The sequence below is a fragment of the Camarhynchus parvulus genome, chromosome 6 (genome assembly GCF_901933205.1).
Source record: "Camarhynchus parvulus chromosome 6, STF_HiC, whole genome shotgun sequence".
Classification (NCBI taxonomy): domain Eukaryota; kingdom Metazoa; phylum Chordata; class Aves; order Passeriformes; family Thraupidae; genus Camarhynchus; species Camarhynchus parvulus.
Window position 1 is genome coordinate 8202235 of NC_044576.1, and position 19004 is coordinate 8221238.

Genomic DNA, 19004 nt, shown 5'->3' on the forward strand with positions numbered 1-19004 from the left:
AGTTCCTCAAGTCCCACATATGGGCTGATCACAAAGAAATCTTGTCATTAAATCTTGTCCTTTGAAAACCTGAGTGAGAAAGTATTTACTCATATACAGTAAGGTAATCTGGCATGAAATGGCAGAAATAAAAATACAAACAGAAGGGGAAATTTAGATAATTTAGATAACTTCTATTTGTGCTGTTTATTTTAATAAGACTAAAGAGAAACCATAAAGTTCTTTCATTTTTCTTAACTACAATGGAAGTATGACCAAATAGATTAACTACCTATATTTAAAGATCCACTTTTGGACATATTAATATATCAGAGCAATATACACAGGCAGGCACCAGAGTCACCATGGATTTTAATATTACTGCTGAAATAAATTACTTCATATATTATGCTTGGCCTACATGTATTTGCAGTTTATCAAATGATACAAGGCAGCAACCATTAGAAGAATTAAAAACATTTTTCAAATACAGCCGAGAAGACACTGTGCATGGTCTCCCTCAATATACAGTCCTTGCAACTGTCCCTGACACTGAGATCATGCTGTAAATGAAGAGATGTTAGATCTCCTTATTTTATGTCCTTATAAAAGCCAAGATGGCATCTATTCCATCTGACAGCTAAGATATCAGTATTTCAGCATTATTATTACCATTATCAATATTATTTTTTTGTTTCAAAGCAGTTTTGCTAAACAGGCATTATACTAAAACAAGTTATTCTGACATTCAACAGAAAGTTCTGGAATGGGCGAATTTTAAACAACAATCATGGATCAAAGATATTTCTCAGGGCAGGAAATTAAAAAAGACATATTGTTCCTCATTTCTGGAGTAGTGAGCTTATTGTTTTTGTTCAAGATGGATACTGTGAAAAAGAAAAATTGTAAATAATCTCTATTTTTGGATTTCCAAAAAGGGAAAAAGAATTTGTGCAGCTCTTTTTCAAAGACTTTTCTTTTTCTTTGTTAAGCTCAGTAAATCCTGACCTGTTGCTGCATGGAAATACATGTTTTTTCATAGTGTCCACACTTCAGCACAGATTCTTCAGCAGCTGAGCTACAGAAAGGGGCTTTTCTTATCATCCCACTCTGAATACTCCCCTAGGATACATCAGTAAATTACAGGACTTTTGGTGAAAACTCCATAATTAAAGATACAACTGTTTTTACGAGGCTGGTTTTAGCACTCGTATTATCCCAATTTTATGCACTACTGCATATGTGTGAAAAAAAGGAGAATGTTATACCTACAATTCATTATAACCTGGTAAGTATGATATAATATGTGACTCAGAAATGAAACAGAATTTCTAAACATACAGGTAGTGGAGCACGTGGTTGTGGAAACTTCTGCAGCACCGTAATTGCTGCCCCACTCTTGCCTCAGATATGGCTGCTTTTTAAAATCTACCCTCAAGCTCCACACTGTGAAAATGTCATATCAACAGTCTTCCAAAGGGGAAGACCAGCACGATCTTATGCTTGGAGAAATTCCAACTCAAATTTTCAAGCCATCCCTTTTACTCGGTGTTGACACTGGCACAATTTGCAAATACAAGTAACAGTTTATACACAAGCATAGGTCCCATTGGCAATGCTTTCCAAAAAACGGTTTAGAATTCAAAAAACTTTAAAATAACTATGTATCACATAGCTGCAACAAAAAAAAATACATTTTGAAAATTGCTTACCCACTCATCAGTGAAATAATTGAGCTAGAATCTTACAATGAATGCATACACAACATTAAGTATATTTCATCTAGAAAAAAAAGCCCAATTTGCTGAACTTGGGCAAGCAGTGACCCCATTTTATTTCAGGGAAAAAACAAACCAAAATGCTCAAGGTTATTATGTTTCTTCTTTAGTTTTCTTCTATTATTTAAAAATTGATCACAGCCATTTCCTATACATTAAGCTGTATTTTTCATCATGAATAATTCAACTTACGGAATACGCAAGGAATGCATTTACTTTTAATCCTCATATATGCACAGGCATAGGAAAACAGAAATAAAAATTTAAGGGGTTTATTATATTGAGTAAAATACTTAGTTGCTTCTTCAGTTTGACAAAATGCACAATTCATCAATAGGATGAATCACAATGCTCTTTTTCCAAATTATTGCACCACAACACCCAACCAACTCAAGCAGAAAGAGAAAGTTTAACCAAATGTAAATATGTGGAAATTGCATTCTACCAAGAGGGAGAGGACTACGGACCCTTCCCTTTGCAAACTAACAGAGGGATTTTAGTGATCAAAAGTAGCCACAAGTTCAGTCTTACACTTCTGCTGAAAGATACCTTGGCCAGACAGTAAAAGTGAAATACTGTTTATTTTTATGTTTATGCTCAAACAGGAGGCAGGAATCTGTTTTACAGCTAAACCCAGACAATTAGGTTATGTATTTTTCCATGTAAGTAAAACTGATTCAACTACAGTAGGAACCACATAATTATTTTGGTGTAAATATAACTTTTAGCAGCATATGATGGGATTTGGCAATATTCTTGTAGGTGAAAGCACTTGATAGTGCAGATGTCTGAAAATAGCATTTGTTTTTGCAATGAATAAGAAGCACAGGATTTGTCATCATGATAATAATGAGATTTTGTCTAAAAGTAACAATCTCAACGAAACCATGGCATCAGAATTCAAAAACGTGGTTTCAACAACTGTGAAACATATCACAAAAACTACTTACAGTGACTTCTGCAGTCTGCCTCAGAAGTGCTGTAGGAAACAACTGTAACTGTTTACAAAGCTGATGATATTTCAAGAAAACCTAACTTTTTTTAAAAAATAAAACATACCAACTGACAGAAATGAATAACAATCATAAACATTATCATTTTGAACAGAATGCTTCTTATGAAATACAAAATGTGTGCAAACCATTAATTCTGCCTTCATTACAGCCAGCTTGGGGAAGAAATGCAGATTGCTTTAGAAAAAATATGTTCCCTGTTGTAAAGTAAATTGAATACTCACATCATTTCACACTTACAGAAAATCTTCCTGCCAAAGAGGAAGATGAAGATTATCATAAAACTCCTTGCAGGCATCATCTAACTTAGCCTAATCACATCCCTGCAAGGTGTGTTAGCTGTTATGGTGTTCTCTGCACACATGGTCAAACAAGAATAAATAGGTTTACACCTCAAGAGCTCACTGTGATGTGGTGACTTGTTGGAAAGCCACCCTGGAGTTCCAGCTCCCTTAGCTCTGCCTTTACAGCTGGATCATCCAGCTCTTATATCGTGTACAATCTACCCAAGTGCAGGGACACAAGTATGAAGCAGCCCAGATGTTCTGAAAATTCCATCAAGGCTTTCATTAATAAGAGCTAATGATACAGATAGTCTCTAAGGGGTGAATTAATGTAGTCCTGCCTTTCTTTCTCCTTCTATGACCAATGGACTGTGAAAGCAGGACATCAGCTTTATTTTTGCTTTTTCCTTTTTGATCTGTTCTGTTCCCTTTTCACTTTACATCCACTTATTTTTCTTACTTTTTTAAAATATACAGATATTCTGGTTGCTATTTCTGAAGGTGTTTATAGATATCAGGAATGTAAATCATAGTGGGAATCATCAAGCAGTAGACATTTAAGCCTTTCCAGTTTCTCTAGCAATCTTCAACTTTCAAAGGCCCCAAGAAGCCACCTCACAAATCTCTATTTTAAGCATGAATACACAACACTTTCTAAACTTCCACATGTACACAGTGAATAGAAGGCAATTGCCTGAACCTTTTGTAAAACAAGGTGATATACCTAAAGGGACATACCCTGTTCTTTTATGTTTAAACCAAAGAAATTAGAGCATTTTCTGAAGTTTCCCTTTCACTTAAGTATACCCAAAGGAAAAAACAAATGGTAACACACAAAATACATAAAAGCCTCTGTCAGTCTTTACCAAAACCACATGGTTTTAGACTTGAGTAAGAAAGGAGAAGACAAAGTGACTTGTGGAATAAAGAAGCTACACTGAGCAATGAAATATTTATATTTAGGTGCAATCATAACTAAATCACAGCTAGCAGAAGGAAAAATGGTCTGCACAAAGACCAGATCTCAGGACAACAGGAGAGTCAAGATGCCTCTGCAAAATAGCTCTAAAAATTCCTGCAGATTTGAGTTACTGACTTGGATATCCTCCCAGGAATCTTTCTGGTGGAAATGATCCCCAAGAAACTTTGTAAGGGATGCTGAGTATTAAAAGTCCAATTTAAAGCTTTTGACTGGATTCCCTCTAAGGTTCAACACTCAACATTACAGTCTCTTGCCCTACCCTGCCACTGATCCTAACTACAAAGATTTCTTGTAGGGTCTGGACAGGGATGAATAACTACAGATGCTTTCCATACATAAATAAAACCATGCAGAAAGAACCCTCTGTTTTCTACCCAAAATACATGCCTCCAAAGCTAAACCTGACCAAAGGCTGAAACGGAAGCAGCTGACAAAAATCAGAACTGGTCTCCCACCCAAGTAATATAAAGAAGACAAGTATGACTTTCTGAGCCTTTAGAAGTACTTCTAAGCTGTAACATATTTTTGCTGCAATAATAAAAAGTCAAGCTGCCTAAATAATTGAACTCCAGTAGTTCCATGGTAATTTTGCTCTAAGAGGTATCATCTCTTCCAAGGTCCTCTCCAAACCCCCGTAGCATATTGCTGACTTTTACTCTCTCTATATATTAGACTGAAAGGATAATTTCCAGAACTTTATTTCAGAGCAGTATTCCACAGCCATTAGCTTTTTACCCATTTAGAATTATCCTCCCTTTCAATTTTTGGGAACTCAATAGTGTTCTGAATTTAACACCCAAAGAGTTAAGCCTTCCTATATTAACCACCTAGCAGCACAACCTCAAAGTAGCACACTAGGGATCAAAAGTAATCAGCAGTATACCAGGTCAGCCATCTTAGTAATTTTCCTATTTAGGCATTTTACCTATTTCTTTGCCCTGTGGTTGCTTTTGAATGGTATCTTAGTTATCTCCACCTCACACCTTTGGATAATGTGTCAATTTGGTCACTGTGCTGCACATACCAAAGTGAGAGCATTTGTATCTGTGGTAGCATATTTGAAATGCACATTAGAAAACACCTAATAGTGTATACTCGCACATCCCAGTTTGCCTGTAAGGCTCAAACCTGTGCTCTGTGGTGTTCACGCCAATTTTACTGGAAGGTAAATACTGAAGCATCAAGCAATTATGTGACTTAAGCAAAGCCACTTGGGAGTTCTGTAACAAAATGGGACCAAACTTAAACCCCCCATGGCATCCATGTGCTAGGGATAACACAGCACTGACAGGACACTCAGACTTTTCTGGACTGGCAGCTGCAAACAGTGGGGTGGTCCAAAGAATCTCACATGGCGCCAGATACTCTTGTTTTGCATACTTGTGCATGAAGTGAGGAGCATACTTCTGTCTGAGAACCAGGACTGATTCCTACACCTCCTAAATCAACCTTGTTTTATTTAATAGGCAACACTTTTTCCAAAATTAAGACAATAAGATGATCTTTTATAATTCACATAGTGTTTGAAACTTAAGACTTCCTAATTTTAGATCTAGAAATGAAAGTGGACTGAGACATAGCCTTTTCTGGTCAGCACAATATAAGAGCCAAACTGAAATATTCAGAGGCATATTTCTGGCAACAGAAAATTTTCAATTATATCTCCTGGAACTTTATGCATTTCAAATACTTGTCTCCCTTCTGTTGAATTTCTTACAGATATTGCCCAACTTTGGCTCCATGTCCAGAATCCTTGTGCCAAATTAGATTCTGAACAATCTCATGTTTAGCTGATAAAGATGATTATGTAAACAAAAATGGCTTGTTTTTCCACTTACACTTCTGTAATTCAGACAAATCAAAGCAAATCACAGAAACCAATGGCCAAATGAAAATAAGAAATCACATATATTTTAATTATTTGTGAAATCCTCTTTGGTCAGCTCTGTTTAATGTAGGACCCATTGATCTAACCATGGTTATCTCTGTGTTTCAACCATCTGAGCAGTTTAGAAACTACTTACAGCACGGGTTCCAACCAGAACCTTAATGTTCAACTGAGAATTTCATATATTTTTGGAGCATCCCCTCTGCCTGAGTGTGTTAAAGGTAGCCTTCATAGAACACAACAATTTATGTCAATCCTATGGAACCACTTTAACTGACTTCTAGCCCTTGGCAGCCCTTGTTCCACCAGCTACCACCAACAGGTCAATCTTTACTTTTCATGACAGAGCATCTTTCATTTTGGAAATTATCTTCTCCAGAATTTTTTTATTTATCTCAAATTCTTGCAGCAGCTACACTTAAAACATCCTAGTGTGTTTACGTAATTTATAAACTCATCTATCTTCCTTAGTAAGACAAGTGCCAATTGTGTTGTATCTTCCATATTTCTATTTCAATTCTATCTTAATTAACAATAAAATGCATAAGCTAAATTGTGCAGTCTTCACTATTATATTCACAGGAAGCACATGGCATTGCATCGTTGCTGCATATGAGAAATATCTTGCAGGATTCCTGCCTACCAATATAAAACCAGTTTTCAAGATTTAAGTGGGTAATAAATTAGAAAATATTTCTCATAAGAGTAAATGTCTTCTGCAGCATAGCACTAATTCATTCTTGAAGAATAACATTTTCTCCCGTGAGGCAGGATGTATATTATTCAGAGGAAAACAAAAGAGAGAAGGAAGCAGCATATCTTTACCCTCCGCACGTCTTTGCCGAATGTTTCGCTGTAGCTGGTGCCCAGTATCTCAAATTGGACATAGGGGTTGGCTCCATCTTCTCTGAACTCCATAACACCAGTCAGCCCAGTTATATGGCCCTAAGCAAGTAAGTTTGAGAAATTTCAGAACAGAAGACATTTGCCTTCATAAACACTCCTCTGCATAAAATGTGTGCCAAATATGTTTAAATCAAGTTTACAGTGAACTTTAATGTGGCCCTTGCATGGTCTTCAGTAGCTCAAACCCAGCACTAGACAAAAGACTTCAGTTTTTCAATTTTTTTCAGAAAAATACTTTAGCACTAACACACCCAGTGTTTATGGCCATCAGGTCAATACTGTCCACAGAAACAGACCCCAAAGAAAAAGAGAAGGGCCTTAGTGGACTGTGAGACAACAGCCCTCCCAGTGTAACTGAGGGCAGTGGGCTCAGATCTTGAGTGCCAAGGCATGAACTCCCAGCCCAAAACAAAGAGGATACCTGCTGTGTTCCCAAGAGAGGCATGAAGGAAAGACAAAATTGCAACTCTGAAACTATCACAGAGTTTGATTCTGGCTTTGTAGCAAAGAAGCTTGAAGTGACATCAAAGTTCAAATTAATTTAGCAACAAAGGATGGCAGCATTAGGACTTGTCAGAATGATCAAATTGCATCATTTTACTGAAGAAAAATTATTTCATCAATATACATTAGGGAACAAGGAGTTTCTTCTGAACAACTGCAAAAGTTAGAATAGTAACAAATTAGGTATTTTTCTACTATTACTTGTGATCAAGTAACTTTTATACAAGAAGTTGCCATGTCTGGAAAGCCACAGGTCTGTCCACATTTGAGTATTTCAGTATGGTGCAAGACAGTGTAACTGTTAGTGACAGTTTAGCCAAATCAGATCCTTCTTGCTCTGCTCTGGATACAGTACACAAGTAGATCCTTACTAATGCTCAGCTAACTTACAAAGCTATCTGAGCTGTCAAAAATGGAACATAATTCTTAAACCTCATCATTAGTTTCCCCTCCTGCCCACTTCAAGCCCCTTAAGTAATCCTTTTGCAAAAATGCATGAATCAATGCCCATGAGTACTCCTGATCCTACTTCTTCCACAGAAGGCAGCTACAAAAACAACAGAGGTAGAACACACACCACTGGACCCACACTGCACTGTGTGTAACTTGCTTATCATAAATCAGTTGCTTGTTTAATAGCTGTAGATTGTCCTTGGTCGTTGCAGATCACTTGCTTGTAATACATCAAAGAAAAGTTGAATAGAAGTTAAAACCTTCTTCAAATGCTCAAGTAGACCTGAAGCAACTCATTCAAATTGCTCACACAATGGTGGCTTGTCTTTTCTCACCTTCTTAATAGTCTCTAGCATGGATCTTCCTCCATTCCAAGGTTTGGTGGATTTCCTCATGCAGTTCAGACTTGCCATGCTGTGCCATTTCCTGTCCTCCAGTTTTCTGTGGAAAGCATTGGCCAGCATGAGCACACTGTCATACAGGTACAGGTTGGAAACCTGCAAACAATAATAAGAATGAGCCTCTTTTTTTAATGTGAGCACCTTCCAAAGAAATTATAAAACCAGCAGAGGAAAAAAAAAAAGAAGGCATAAGTAAGAACTAAAAGCTGGGTATGTTTGACATGTTCAAAAGCCAAAGCATTTGAGACAAATGTCTGTGCTCCTGAGTCCCTCTGTCCAAGGGATTCTGGCACACAGGCATTGCCTGAGCGTTACTGCAATGCAGTGCTGTAAAGAGAGATCCCATTCCACATATAAACTCAAACTACAGAGGGAGTACAGCTATCTATCAATGAAAGACAAGGATTGCTACTTTTTCAGCCCTTTCAGCAAGGAGGGAAAGACAGGATGGAATTAAGTTCTTGAGGGTTTTATTCATTTGAGCAACTGGTAATTTCTGGAACAGCAAAATCCAATACACACACACAACTCTTTAGAACAGAAGGAAGAGAAATGACAGTATTATTTTGGTCTTAGCATCTCTTTCCACCAAATATACATGAGACTGGTTATGTGCTACTTTCTCTGGAGCTACTGAATTTAGCCTTCTTAGTCTTCAATTCACATGAGAGAAACAGAAATAAACAATTGATGACAAAGACTCCAGTAAGAACAGAATGCCACACTAGTAATGCTGAGCTATGTATTTAATTTTTCAAACCAAGACATGTCTAGCAATACATGATTAGATCTTTTGACAGGCAGTGGTATCCATCTCAGAGGGTAAAACTTTAGTAGAGGAAGTTGGCTGAGACAACACTAATACTACTAATAATATTTCTTCTAGCTGTAGGCTTTAATCATGATCATCCCTTATTTTGCCATTTATCTCCTGGATTTTCTAGTCCACCTTAGAAAGTAATGCCTAGAGACCAGGAAAGGGTTGCAGGTGGAAGTTAATTTCGCTGCATACTTCCTATAAATAAGACTCTTTAGGTGTCCCAATAACAGTGACACTCTATGAAAGCTTAAACATTTATTACTGTTGAATCACTGGGTGCAAGTAAACTTCTGATGTCTGTAAGATGCTAATCTTCAGAAACAAAATGTATCATGTTCCAAAATCTGGAGTTTGACGTAAATTGAAAACCTAGGCACTTTGAAATATCTTCCAGTATAAGTAAATCTGAACAAAAGATATCTAAGCAAAAGTTAATTTTGAAGGAATCAAAATACAAAGAAAAAAAAAGATATTGGAAATACACACTTATTTAAGTGACTAAGCATAAAAAGGGATCTTAAAATGAAAACACTGCAAAACCTATGAGATACTATCAAAGAGAATCTCTCTCATCTGGCATTGCCATCATTTTTTCCCTTTTTTTCTTTCCAGCCTTGCTGAACAAGCACTCCACATTGCCTTTATTTGCTATTTTATCCACTTAAATATTTTTTTCAGAATATTTCCTGAAGTAGCTATATGCCATACTTCCTCTGGTTTTAAGAAAAGTAATTAAGGAGCTGATAAGAGTCCCAGCAACCAAGTTTCTTCTGCTCAATTGCATCTGTTTCCCTATTCTGTAGGTATTTCCAAACAACTTTCAAATAAAGCAACCAAGGGAATCCATATTATTCAGGAGGGTGCTTTTTTTCTGGGTTAAACAAGTCTGCACAGAAAAAAAAAATCCAAACAAACCTCAAATCTCACAAGATACACCACCCCAAACCACAAAATCCAATTTCTTAGAAATATGTTTTAAATACATAAGGAAAAATGCCATTTCTTACAAGCCTTCATGATCCTCTTTGCTCCCAACTGAATTTGGTTTTGCAGACTCACTTTTAACTGACAACAAATTGTCTGTTGCCTTGGAACACCCACAGATCAGAAACGCCTTGTATGTTCTGCATTTGGCACTGTTCTTTTGCAGTTCTGGAAAAGTGCAGCCTCATTCCCAAAAACAGTGCCTGGTTTGCGAGCAGAGAGCTCTAAGGCAAAAAACAAGATGCACTTGGGTACACTGCTTTCTGCTTTTCATGTGCTTGGGAGAAGACACCACAGTTCTGCACGTGTGACTGACAGAGCTTGGGAGAATTGCGCTGAGGATCTCAGCCTGCACAACCTTGCACCCAACTCAAATTACCTCCTGCTGCAGAGCAAAACAAAACAACCCTGTGTTTACCAACCTAATCCTCACTGTTCAGCTAGACCTTTAATGGACTCTGCATCACTATTGTTCCATTAACTTCTTTTGAAAGAATGCTATGAACTGAGAGATAGCAAGATGGGGTCTGCACAAGAGGAGTCTCCACTACATTTATCCTTATTCTACATCTGGAGATCTGTACCAAGGCAGAAGAAAACATTGCAGAGAACACACCACAGTACTTTTTTGCCATGGAAAGAATATTCTGCATGTTCTGTTGTATTATCCACTGGTATTTTGCCACTCTGGTTCTCTTCTGCTGAAAGCCTCATCCCAAATATGAGTAAATGATGCTTTTTAATCAGCAAAACTCCTTCCATCATATAATCATACTCTATTTACTCCAGTGAAAATGACATGCATGCATAACTACATTTTACTTATTACTCACTGAAGAGGCAATATCTATGGAAGAGTAAGTTTGCATCTTACTCACACAATCAACACTTCTATTTTAGAACAGAAAATATGCAAGCTAGGAAAAAAACAGCATCAAAATTTCCACAATTAAGGCTGGATCTCTAATAGTAAAAAAAAAAAAAAAAAAACCAAAAAACCCCAAAAAACCACAAGCATTCTGGCCTGATCTCACAGTAAATTCAGGGCTCTAATAATTTTCTTTATTACATTCAAATACAGCAAAATCTCTGCATATGTCCTAAATCATATTTGCAATGTGAGTTTCCTGTAACCTCCAGAATATGCTGTGAAAAGAAAAAGGATTCAGCAGACATGGCCTGTATGCCCTTGTTACTGCACCGGCACACATATTTTAATTTTCAGTGAACTGTCAAGTTCCCCGTGAGTATGGACTTGACCACTGAAAGGGAATTGTTGAGATACCCAAGGGTTCAGCTGTACTCTGATTCCACCAGTACTGTCAGAGGCATGAAAAAATAGTTAATTTTAAAAATTCATCTTCAGGTAGCATTCAGAATTGGTAGCAAAGCAAGAGAGAAGTGAAACAAGGCAACATACTTGGCTACTTTGGGTTTTCAAAGCTCAGGAGCATTGCATTAATTCCCCTATTAGGATATTCATAGGGGAACAGAGGAAGAAAGGACATATCTTCCTGAAGCGATTTCACTTAATAGAATAAAAATTCCTAGACTAGAACAAAGTACTTGATTTTGGTCATGTTTGGAGGAAATGACAGTAATTTTTAGTTCTTCTTTCTCTCCATTGCTGACAGTGTAAGAGCGGGAGGTACTGAAATGGTTTTTGATCTATCTGCTATAAGAATGATGGCGACTGCTTCACCAATATGTTAAAGAATATATCCTGTACATGAATAATTTTAGGCATGTTCTAGTTTATCTTCTGGAAATGATTCCATACTTTATGAAGCTCTTTTTTGCACTTAAGAAATAAATCCACCATACACTAGTAGAGCAAGCAGAAGTTTTCAAGAATGGAAATTATCACAGTATTAAATGTCATTTCATAGAAGTTTCTATGTGAATTTCATGAGAGTTTCCAGAATTATTTTACTTTCAAAGTTATGTATGAAGAAAGCTCTTAGCTCCTTCAGAGGGACTAATCACAGACAAGTGCTCTTCTGAGAAGGCCAGCAAGCCACAAAGACTGACCCCAACTCCTGAGTGGCCAGCAGAGCCAGGAATCCAGCCAGAGATCAGCTGGAAGGCAAGCTGACACTGAGATGCCACTACTTCAAAAACTCACTCCCAAGCTGGGCATCTGTACACCCTGCTGCTGCCAAAACTGCTCTGTGAGTGGCCACAGCAGTCAGCTCCAAGGATGAAGCAGATGGAAGAGGAGTTCAGAGCAAGTGCAGCCTGCCAGAAATGCCTGCTGCCTGAGGAGAGAGATCATGGTGACTGCTATGCACACCCCAGCGTGCCCTAAACCTGTGTGTCAACTTCCACAGCTCAAGTGCTGCCTGGTGCAGTGGCACATTTGTGTCTCTAATGACAGACTGCATCTTAGCAGGAGTAGTAAAGATTGATGCTTTGTTCATGGTATAATGGTGTGCTAACAAGGATATTGTTAGAGCAGAGGGACTCAAAATTTGACTTGTTTCATTTTCTTAAATACATTTCAAAGAATGGCAGAATTTCTTGGGTTGGAAGGGACCTTTAAGATCATCTAATTCCAACTCCACCCATGCTGTGGGAAGGAATGCCATTCACTAGACCAGGCTGCTCAAAGCCCTGTCCATCCTGGCCTTGGACACTGTCAGGGATGGGGCATTCACAACTTGTGATGGAGGACTTACCAGTGAGGACTGAAGCAAATAAATCATTGAGTACTTCAGCCTCCTCCTTATCCCTGTAACCAAGTCTCCTATTTCCATTCAGAGAGGGTTCATATTTTTGCTCATTTTCCTTTTATCACGAACTGTACATATAAAAGATTTTGGGTTTTCCCTTGACAATCAGACTTAATTCTATCTGGGCTTTAGTTTTCCAAATCTGATCCCTGACTGCTCAGACAATTTCTCTGTGTTTCTCACCAGCTTCCTGTCCCAGATTCCAGTCCCTGCAGAGAGACTTCCTTGTAGTGTTTTGTGTTTTTTCTAGGATGAACACCACTTTGTCATCCCTGCAGGCTTCCTAGCATTTCTGACTGACTTCTCTTCCTTCTGGATCCTCCTCAGACCACTCCAGGCTGTATTGCTGTGGCCCACATGGATCAACAGCAGCAGATCATGGTCAGTGGGCTGTGTGAGGCCTGCAAGTCACTCAGTCCCACCCCTGGTACAATGTCATATCAGGAACCAGGTGCCTCCATGTCTCTCAAAAGAAAGTCACCCACTGCTGTCACCTGCTGTGTTTTCTTAGTTGAGCTGGTTCCTACACAAGGAGCAGATGAGGCTGCCTTACTCAGCTCCAGCCTCTCTCCTGATGTGAAGGGTCTTTTCAGCCTGCAAGTGGTCAAGTGGCTCTGCAAAGGGCACATCAGGCTTTAGGGAAAGTCTCTTCCCCCTGCAGGTTTTGCAAGTTTTCACTCTCTTCATCACCCTCCTTTCCCTTCTGGGTGTGCCAGCAGGATCTGTTTAGCTGTGGGTTCACTGCAGACTGCACTTGGAGCCAGCTCTCCACCTCCTTCCTGGCCTCCCTGATGTTCCTCCCCCTTTCCATGGGCTCCTGCAGCCCAGCCAGGTGTGTGTGGAGGTTCTGTGCCTGGACACACCTTTCACAGGCAGGGGCACCAGGGGATGGGGCCCGGCCATCCCTGGCGACTGAGGCCTGCGCTGCGGCCTCTCCCTCAGCAGCCCCAGCTGGTGGAGGCACACAAAGTGCCACACCACAGCCCTGCCCTGGCCACCATTGTCCCCAGGGCTGCCTTGGGAGCTCTTTGTCCTGGTCCTGCCCACAGCCATCATCTCTCATGGGCAGAGCCCACTGTGAGACAGCACACCAGTGCCTAGGTTATAACACACACTTGCTGCTCAGGGAGAGCAGGATCACAGCCAGCACTCTGGCATTCATGGAAACACAGTCAAAAAACAAATGTTCATTAAAGACTCAAATGCCAGCTTCCAACTTCCAAAGGACTATTTATTTATTATCCCTAAGGCAAATGAAATAAAATTACTAAAATTCTCCTACAACCACCAAAAAACAGGCCTCAACTGTATATTTATTCAAGCTTTCTGTCAGTAAGGCATCTAACTACTGTATTATGTAGTGTTCTGCCCATTCTAGTTTTAAGTATCTCAATGAGCTTTCCAAACAGTTCTTTGAAAGACTGCACTCTCAGAATCTCTTTTTAATTGATAAACACCTCTTTTTTGTTTTTAATTTTCTCCTGTTTTTACACAGTTACACATATCACACCACTCTTCCCTTTTTACAGGTTCTAGTCTCTGAATGCTCACTGTCCTTCAGCTATTTATTGTGGGCATTTATCATTATGAGTGTTTTCTTTGCCAGGATGTTTTGTAACAATGTGTCAGCAATAATACAAGGCCTGGATTACCCTGTAATGCTCAAGTTTGTTAGCTGGAGGCATTGGCTTCACTTACTAAACATCTCAGGAATTTGGCACAGCTAACACTAACTATGCAAGCAAAGTCTAGTAGGACTGCTTTGATAAAGAGAACTGAACATAACCAAGAGTCAAACAGAAGGACAAGAGGTAAATGCTGGAACTGCAAAACAGCATAAAAGATTATAATTTTATCCTACCCCATTTATAAATAAATATAGGTACAAATTAGGTTTCAGAGGTGATAACAAATGAAAAATGGAGGTACTGATGCTTTCTTTGAGCCACTATTGTCTGCTTCCTGATTGAGCGGCGAACAAAAATTCAATGAAATAATTATGCAAATAGAGAAATCCAGCAGTCAAAAGAGGCAGAGAGGAAAAGATCATTGCAGAGGCTACCGGGGGTTTTAACCTCCGGCATGATCACAAAATCCCCCATGGCCACAGGACACCCACAGTGCTTTGGGGTTTTTAATGAATTCTTCTGCTAACACACCTTGTAGAAAACACACGTCATTGGGCTTCAGGGAGAGATTTGTGCTGGGCAATGGGCAGTAAAGTCAGTTCAAGCATACTTTACATTCACATTGTACTCAGAAACAATTTCACTGTGACTGAACATCTGGCCAAAAATCCAAATTAAACTTTGCTAAAGAGACTAGCAAATATAGGTTTGCATTGAAAGAAAAGGAAAAATATGGCTCATCAATCCTTTATGGGAGAAAGGGAATGCTTTAATAGGGTTTAATCAATATTTACTGCCCCTCAGTAGCACTCTACAGTTGTGTAATAATAGCACTGTTAACAAGCCAAATGAGAATAAGGCCATTTAGGTTGGACAAAACTGCAGGATCAGGCCCTTAAGTTCAGGCACTCAAACAATCCTAAAAAATAACTTCACTTACAGTAGTTTTATTGCAATGACTCCTGAACAGAAAATAGATCGGAAATAAAAACCCAGCTTTGTAGGAGCAACTGCTAAGAGATGCCTACATAGATATCTGATGGACACATCACTGAAGAATGAAATTTTTATTCAAGGAGAAAATCAGCTCTTTCAATTAATATCCTCCCACACTTCTCAATGTCTCCTCAAATATGTCCAAGCAATGCCAGGAATAGTTCTTCAGTAGAGAGGCTGGACTCTCAATCAGGAATAACCTCATTAATTTTGTGACACAGTATACTAGAGTTTTCTTTTTGCCTTTTCAATCATACTATGTATTTTGGGTCATGCTAAATTATTTCAGATACACTGTGTCCCTGTAATATATTTTAAAAGCTTTAGAATCTTACATGGATTGAACTCATCAACTACATAAATAGTAAGCAAGGGCAAAAAAAGAACCTAATGGGAATTACATTTCTAAAGAGAAATCTTTCTTAAAAAAAAACAAACAAAAAATATGATTTTGAATTTATTAATGCACTGTGACTAACCTGATGAAAGAAAAAAAATACCTTCACCAAAAATCGAGTTTGTAGAGTGCCATCAAAACTAATACTTCAAGAGAAATATTTTGGAAAGAAGCAAATTATACAACAAAAGTTTTTCAAATTCAGTCTGTAAGAACATTTCTGAAATAATCTATAAAGTTTAATAGCAATTAGACCACTATATACCATTCAAATGCCAGGTGAGGATACATACTAGGCCTGGCTGGGACTATAAATCCTGAAGTGTGTCAGTGCTTTCTCTGCAGGTGAGGCAACACTGACAACACTCAAAGCACAGGACACCAATGGCCAATGGAAGAAAGCAAGTTCTAAACTGTGTCTTTTCTGTTTAGCAACAGTAGAAGAGATGGACACAAAAAGTCCTACCTGAAGAATAAGACAGTGAGAAATGCAGTCCTCTGAAGTCAAATAAAAAGATCAAGACAGGAAACTTTATAAAGCTTTTTCTCCACTTGAAGCAGAAACCCAGATGAGTATATTATACGTGCAAGAAATAAGGGCATGAGCAAAATTTTGACAAGTGGGTTGATGGAATAAGATTGGATTTCCACAAAGCATTCAGAACAGATGAGTTTTTGGATGAGCTTGCAGAACAGCCTGATCTTTAAAAGGCTTGTCAGAATGCCAAACCGGGATGATCACCCACTGAAAAACAACCTTCCAGGATATGGTACTAAAGACACAGAGAACAAAATCGTTCCAAAAAGATTTTCATTAATTTAGCCAGAACAAAGTTAATAATCCATGACGTAAATGTTTCTTTCTTCACTAGCTTGTTAAAAGTGCTAAATTCTCCCCTAGAAAAATACTACAGCTGGAGGTTGACAGAGATTAGCTTATTCTTCTTCAAAGTCATTAAATAAATAATTAACCAACAATAGCTGGTAAGTTACCTTGACAACAAACAATTATTAATATGAGACTGCCCAAGGGAGAATGAGGCAGGGATTTCCAAACTGTGGTGTTAATCAAAGTACTTCAAAGGAACACAAAGACACAGTGCTGGCAGGCGGTCACTGCCTCTGGTGGATTCATGCAGCCTGACATGGAGCTTGGAGCTCCTGCAGCCTCTGGCAACAGGGGTAATTCAGTGATGTACTTCTGTATAGCAAAAGGTCACCACTATTTTTTTTTAAGCAGGACAAGGGAAACAGAAAACTGCAAGTACCTGAATTACAGGACCATTAATAACATGTCAGTCACACTCAAATTAATATGAGCTCTATGTCCACAAGGTGTTACATAAGATATTTTGGCAAAACCTATGAAAAATAAATGTAGCTATGGAACACTTCAGGTATAACTCCACATGACAAAAGCATCCTGTATTCAATCTACAGACACTTAAAAATATACTGGGGACAGCTAATTTGGAGAGCTCTCACATGTGCCCTCTATCTTTCATGCCAATGCAATTGAACTTGAAAGTTACAGAATCAGCTGCCAAAAACATTTTACCTCTGCACTTCTTTATCTCTCTTATTTTTAAGTTCATAGAGAAGGAACTAATTGGCAAAGCATAACACTACCATTCCATTCTCCCAAAGACAGTTTCTAAGGTGGTATAAAATTTATGGAAGACAGAAACTGAGAAGGTTTTGTTTCCAAAACTCCACATCTGGAAATCAGCAGGATGAGGGTCCTTATCTAAAGATCCTTATCAATTAAATTCAGTAATAGGACATGAGGCTGATGGTGTTAGCAAATCCACTCCCAGTTACCAGTTTGCAAATTTGCAGATTAGAACTTACTCAGTGGCCTGTCAGAGCCCTTCAGATGAGTCTCTGAATTAGATTATGCATAAACCAGCACAGACAGCAATACTCAAAATCCTGCTGTAATGGAAGATTATTCCCCAATGAGTGATTTGTTGGTGCAGCATAGATAATTTTTCATCATACTGGAAATTGCTTTGATCCTCTGAAATGAGCGGCCGTTGTTCTCATTACAGCATACCTCAGAGTTACTAACAAAGATCAAAAGTGTATTTTCTTTCTGAGCCAAGGCAGACATAGCCTTTCCCCTGTGCAGAAAGAATACAGCCATGCTCAGGGTGTGTGTCTGGCTTTTCCCAAACTTTGCCATGGCTAGGACAGAACCTGAACCAGCAGAGCTTCTCTTCAAGGAAAAACTGTTCATATCTGCATGTTAAAGGATTTCAGTCTCTGCAGCTACAACTTCTTAGTAGGGTGCAAATTTCCCTTGGGAAATCTTAACCTACTTTCCTTCCTGACACTCTCCCTGTCTCTCCTGGTCTGAAACTCTTCCAAGCCAGGACAGGATTCCATCTTGCAGGAGCCCTGAGGCCACACACCCTCCCGAGCAGGCTGCAGCAGCCCAGGCTGGTGACAGCCCCTCCCCAAGACTAACCAAGCCCCTTCTCCATCATCCCACCATGCACACCCACACTGGACAGCCCACAGGCTCAACCACAGTGCCCTCATTCAAACCATCTCAGTTTAAGATTAAGTTTGCAATTAAATGGTTCTAAGTGAGTTTATATGATAAGTCCCACTAAAGTTTATACCTATATTCAATACCTTCAATAGTGATATAAATAAGATGTGTCTGAAGTAAACCAAAATACATAAGGCCCATTGAAAGTCCAAGCCCTTTGTTTCTGAATTATTGCACTATTATTGGAAATAGCACCTATTAAATAATATTAAATTACTGCGAAAAAAATTCTGATATCTGGGACAATTTGCCAAGAAATGTCAAGATGTTGCTAACACCAAAGTCAGATGTGTTACCAAAACCTGAAACTTGAACTAGCAGTGCATATTTTACATGCTTAGACAATTAGCAGCTGCTGGAGGCTTCTGAGACTATTGAAAGGGACAGACTGAATACATCAGCTTGATTCAGTCCATTACCTAAATATAAAATGCTCTGCAGCCCAATACCTATCAGAGTTCTATTATCCTCCCAAGTTAACTCTTTCACAACGGATGTCTAATAGGCATAAATACAATAAGCAAGCTGTAATATCACAGGACCATGATGGCACAACACTTTTCAAATATAAAAAGATTCTTAAGTGAAAGAAATTTGCAAAATCAGCTCTGACTTAGTGCAACCACTTGCTGATACTTCATGGACGTAACATCACATCTAAAGCACTCAGCACTGGGAAATAAAATAAATTAATAAAGTCAA

The 19004-nt window shown here is 38.6% G+C and overlaps 1 protein-coding gene across 3 annotated transcripts in view; it reads right to left on the reverse strand.

Annotated features, from left to right (window-relative positions):
* Nucleotides 1-19004, reverse strand: part of GRID1 (glutamate ionotropic receptor delta type subunit 1) — a 484225-nt gene that overhangs the window by 81203 nt on the left and 384018 nt on the right. For all 3 annotated transcript variants that reach the window (XM_030951116.1, XM_030951119.1, XM_030951117.1), the window contains exons 7-8: nucleotides 8123-8284; nucleotides 6750-6869 (exon numbers count right to left, since the gene is read on the reverse strand). In XM_030951116.1, the coding sequence (XP_030806976.1) occupies nucleotides 6750-6869; nucleotides 8123-8284 (282 nt within the window). The remainder of the gene's footprint in view (nucleotides 1-6749; nucleotides 6870-8122; nucleotides 8285-19004) is intronic.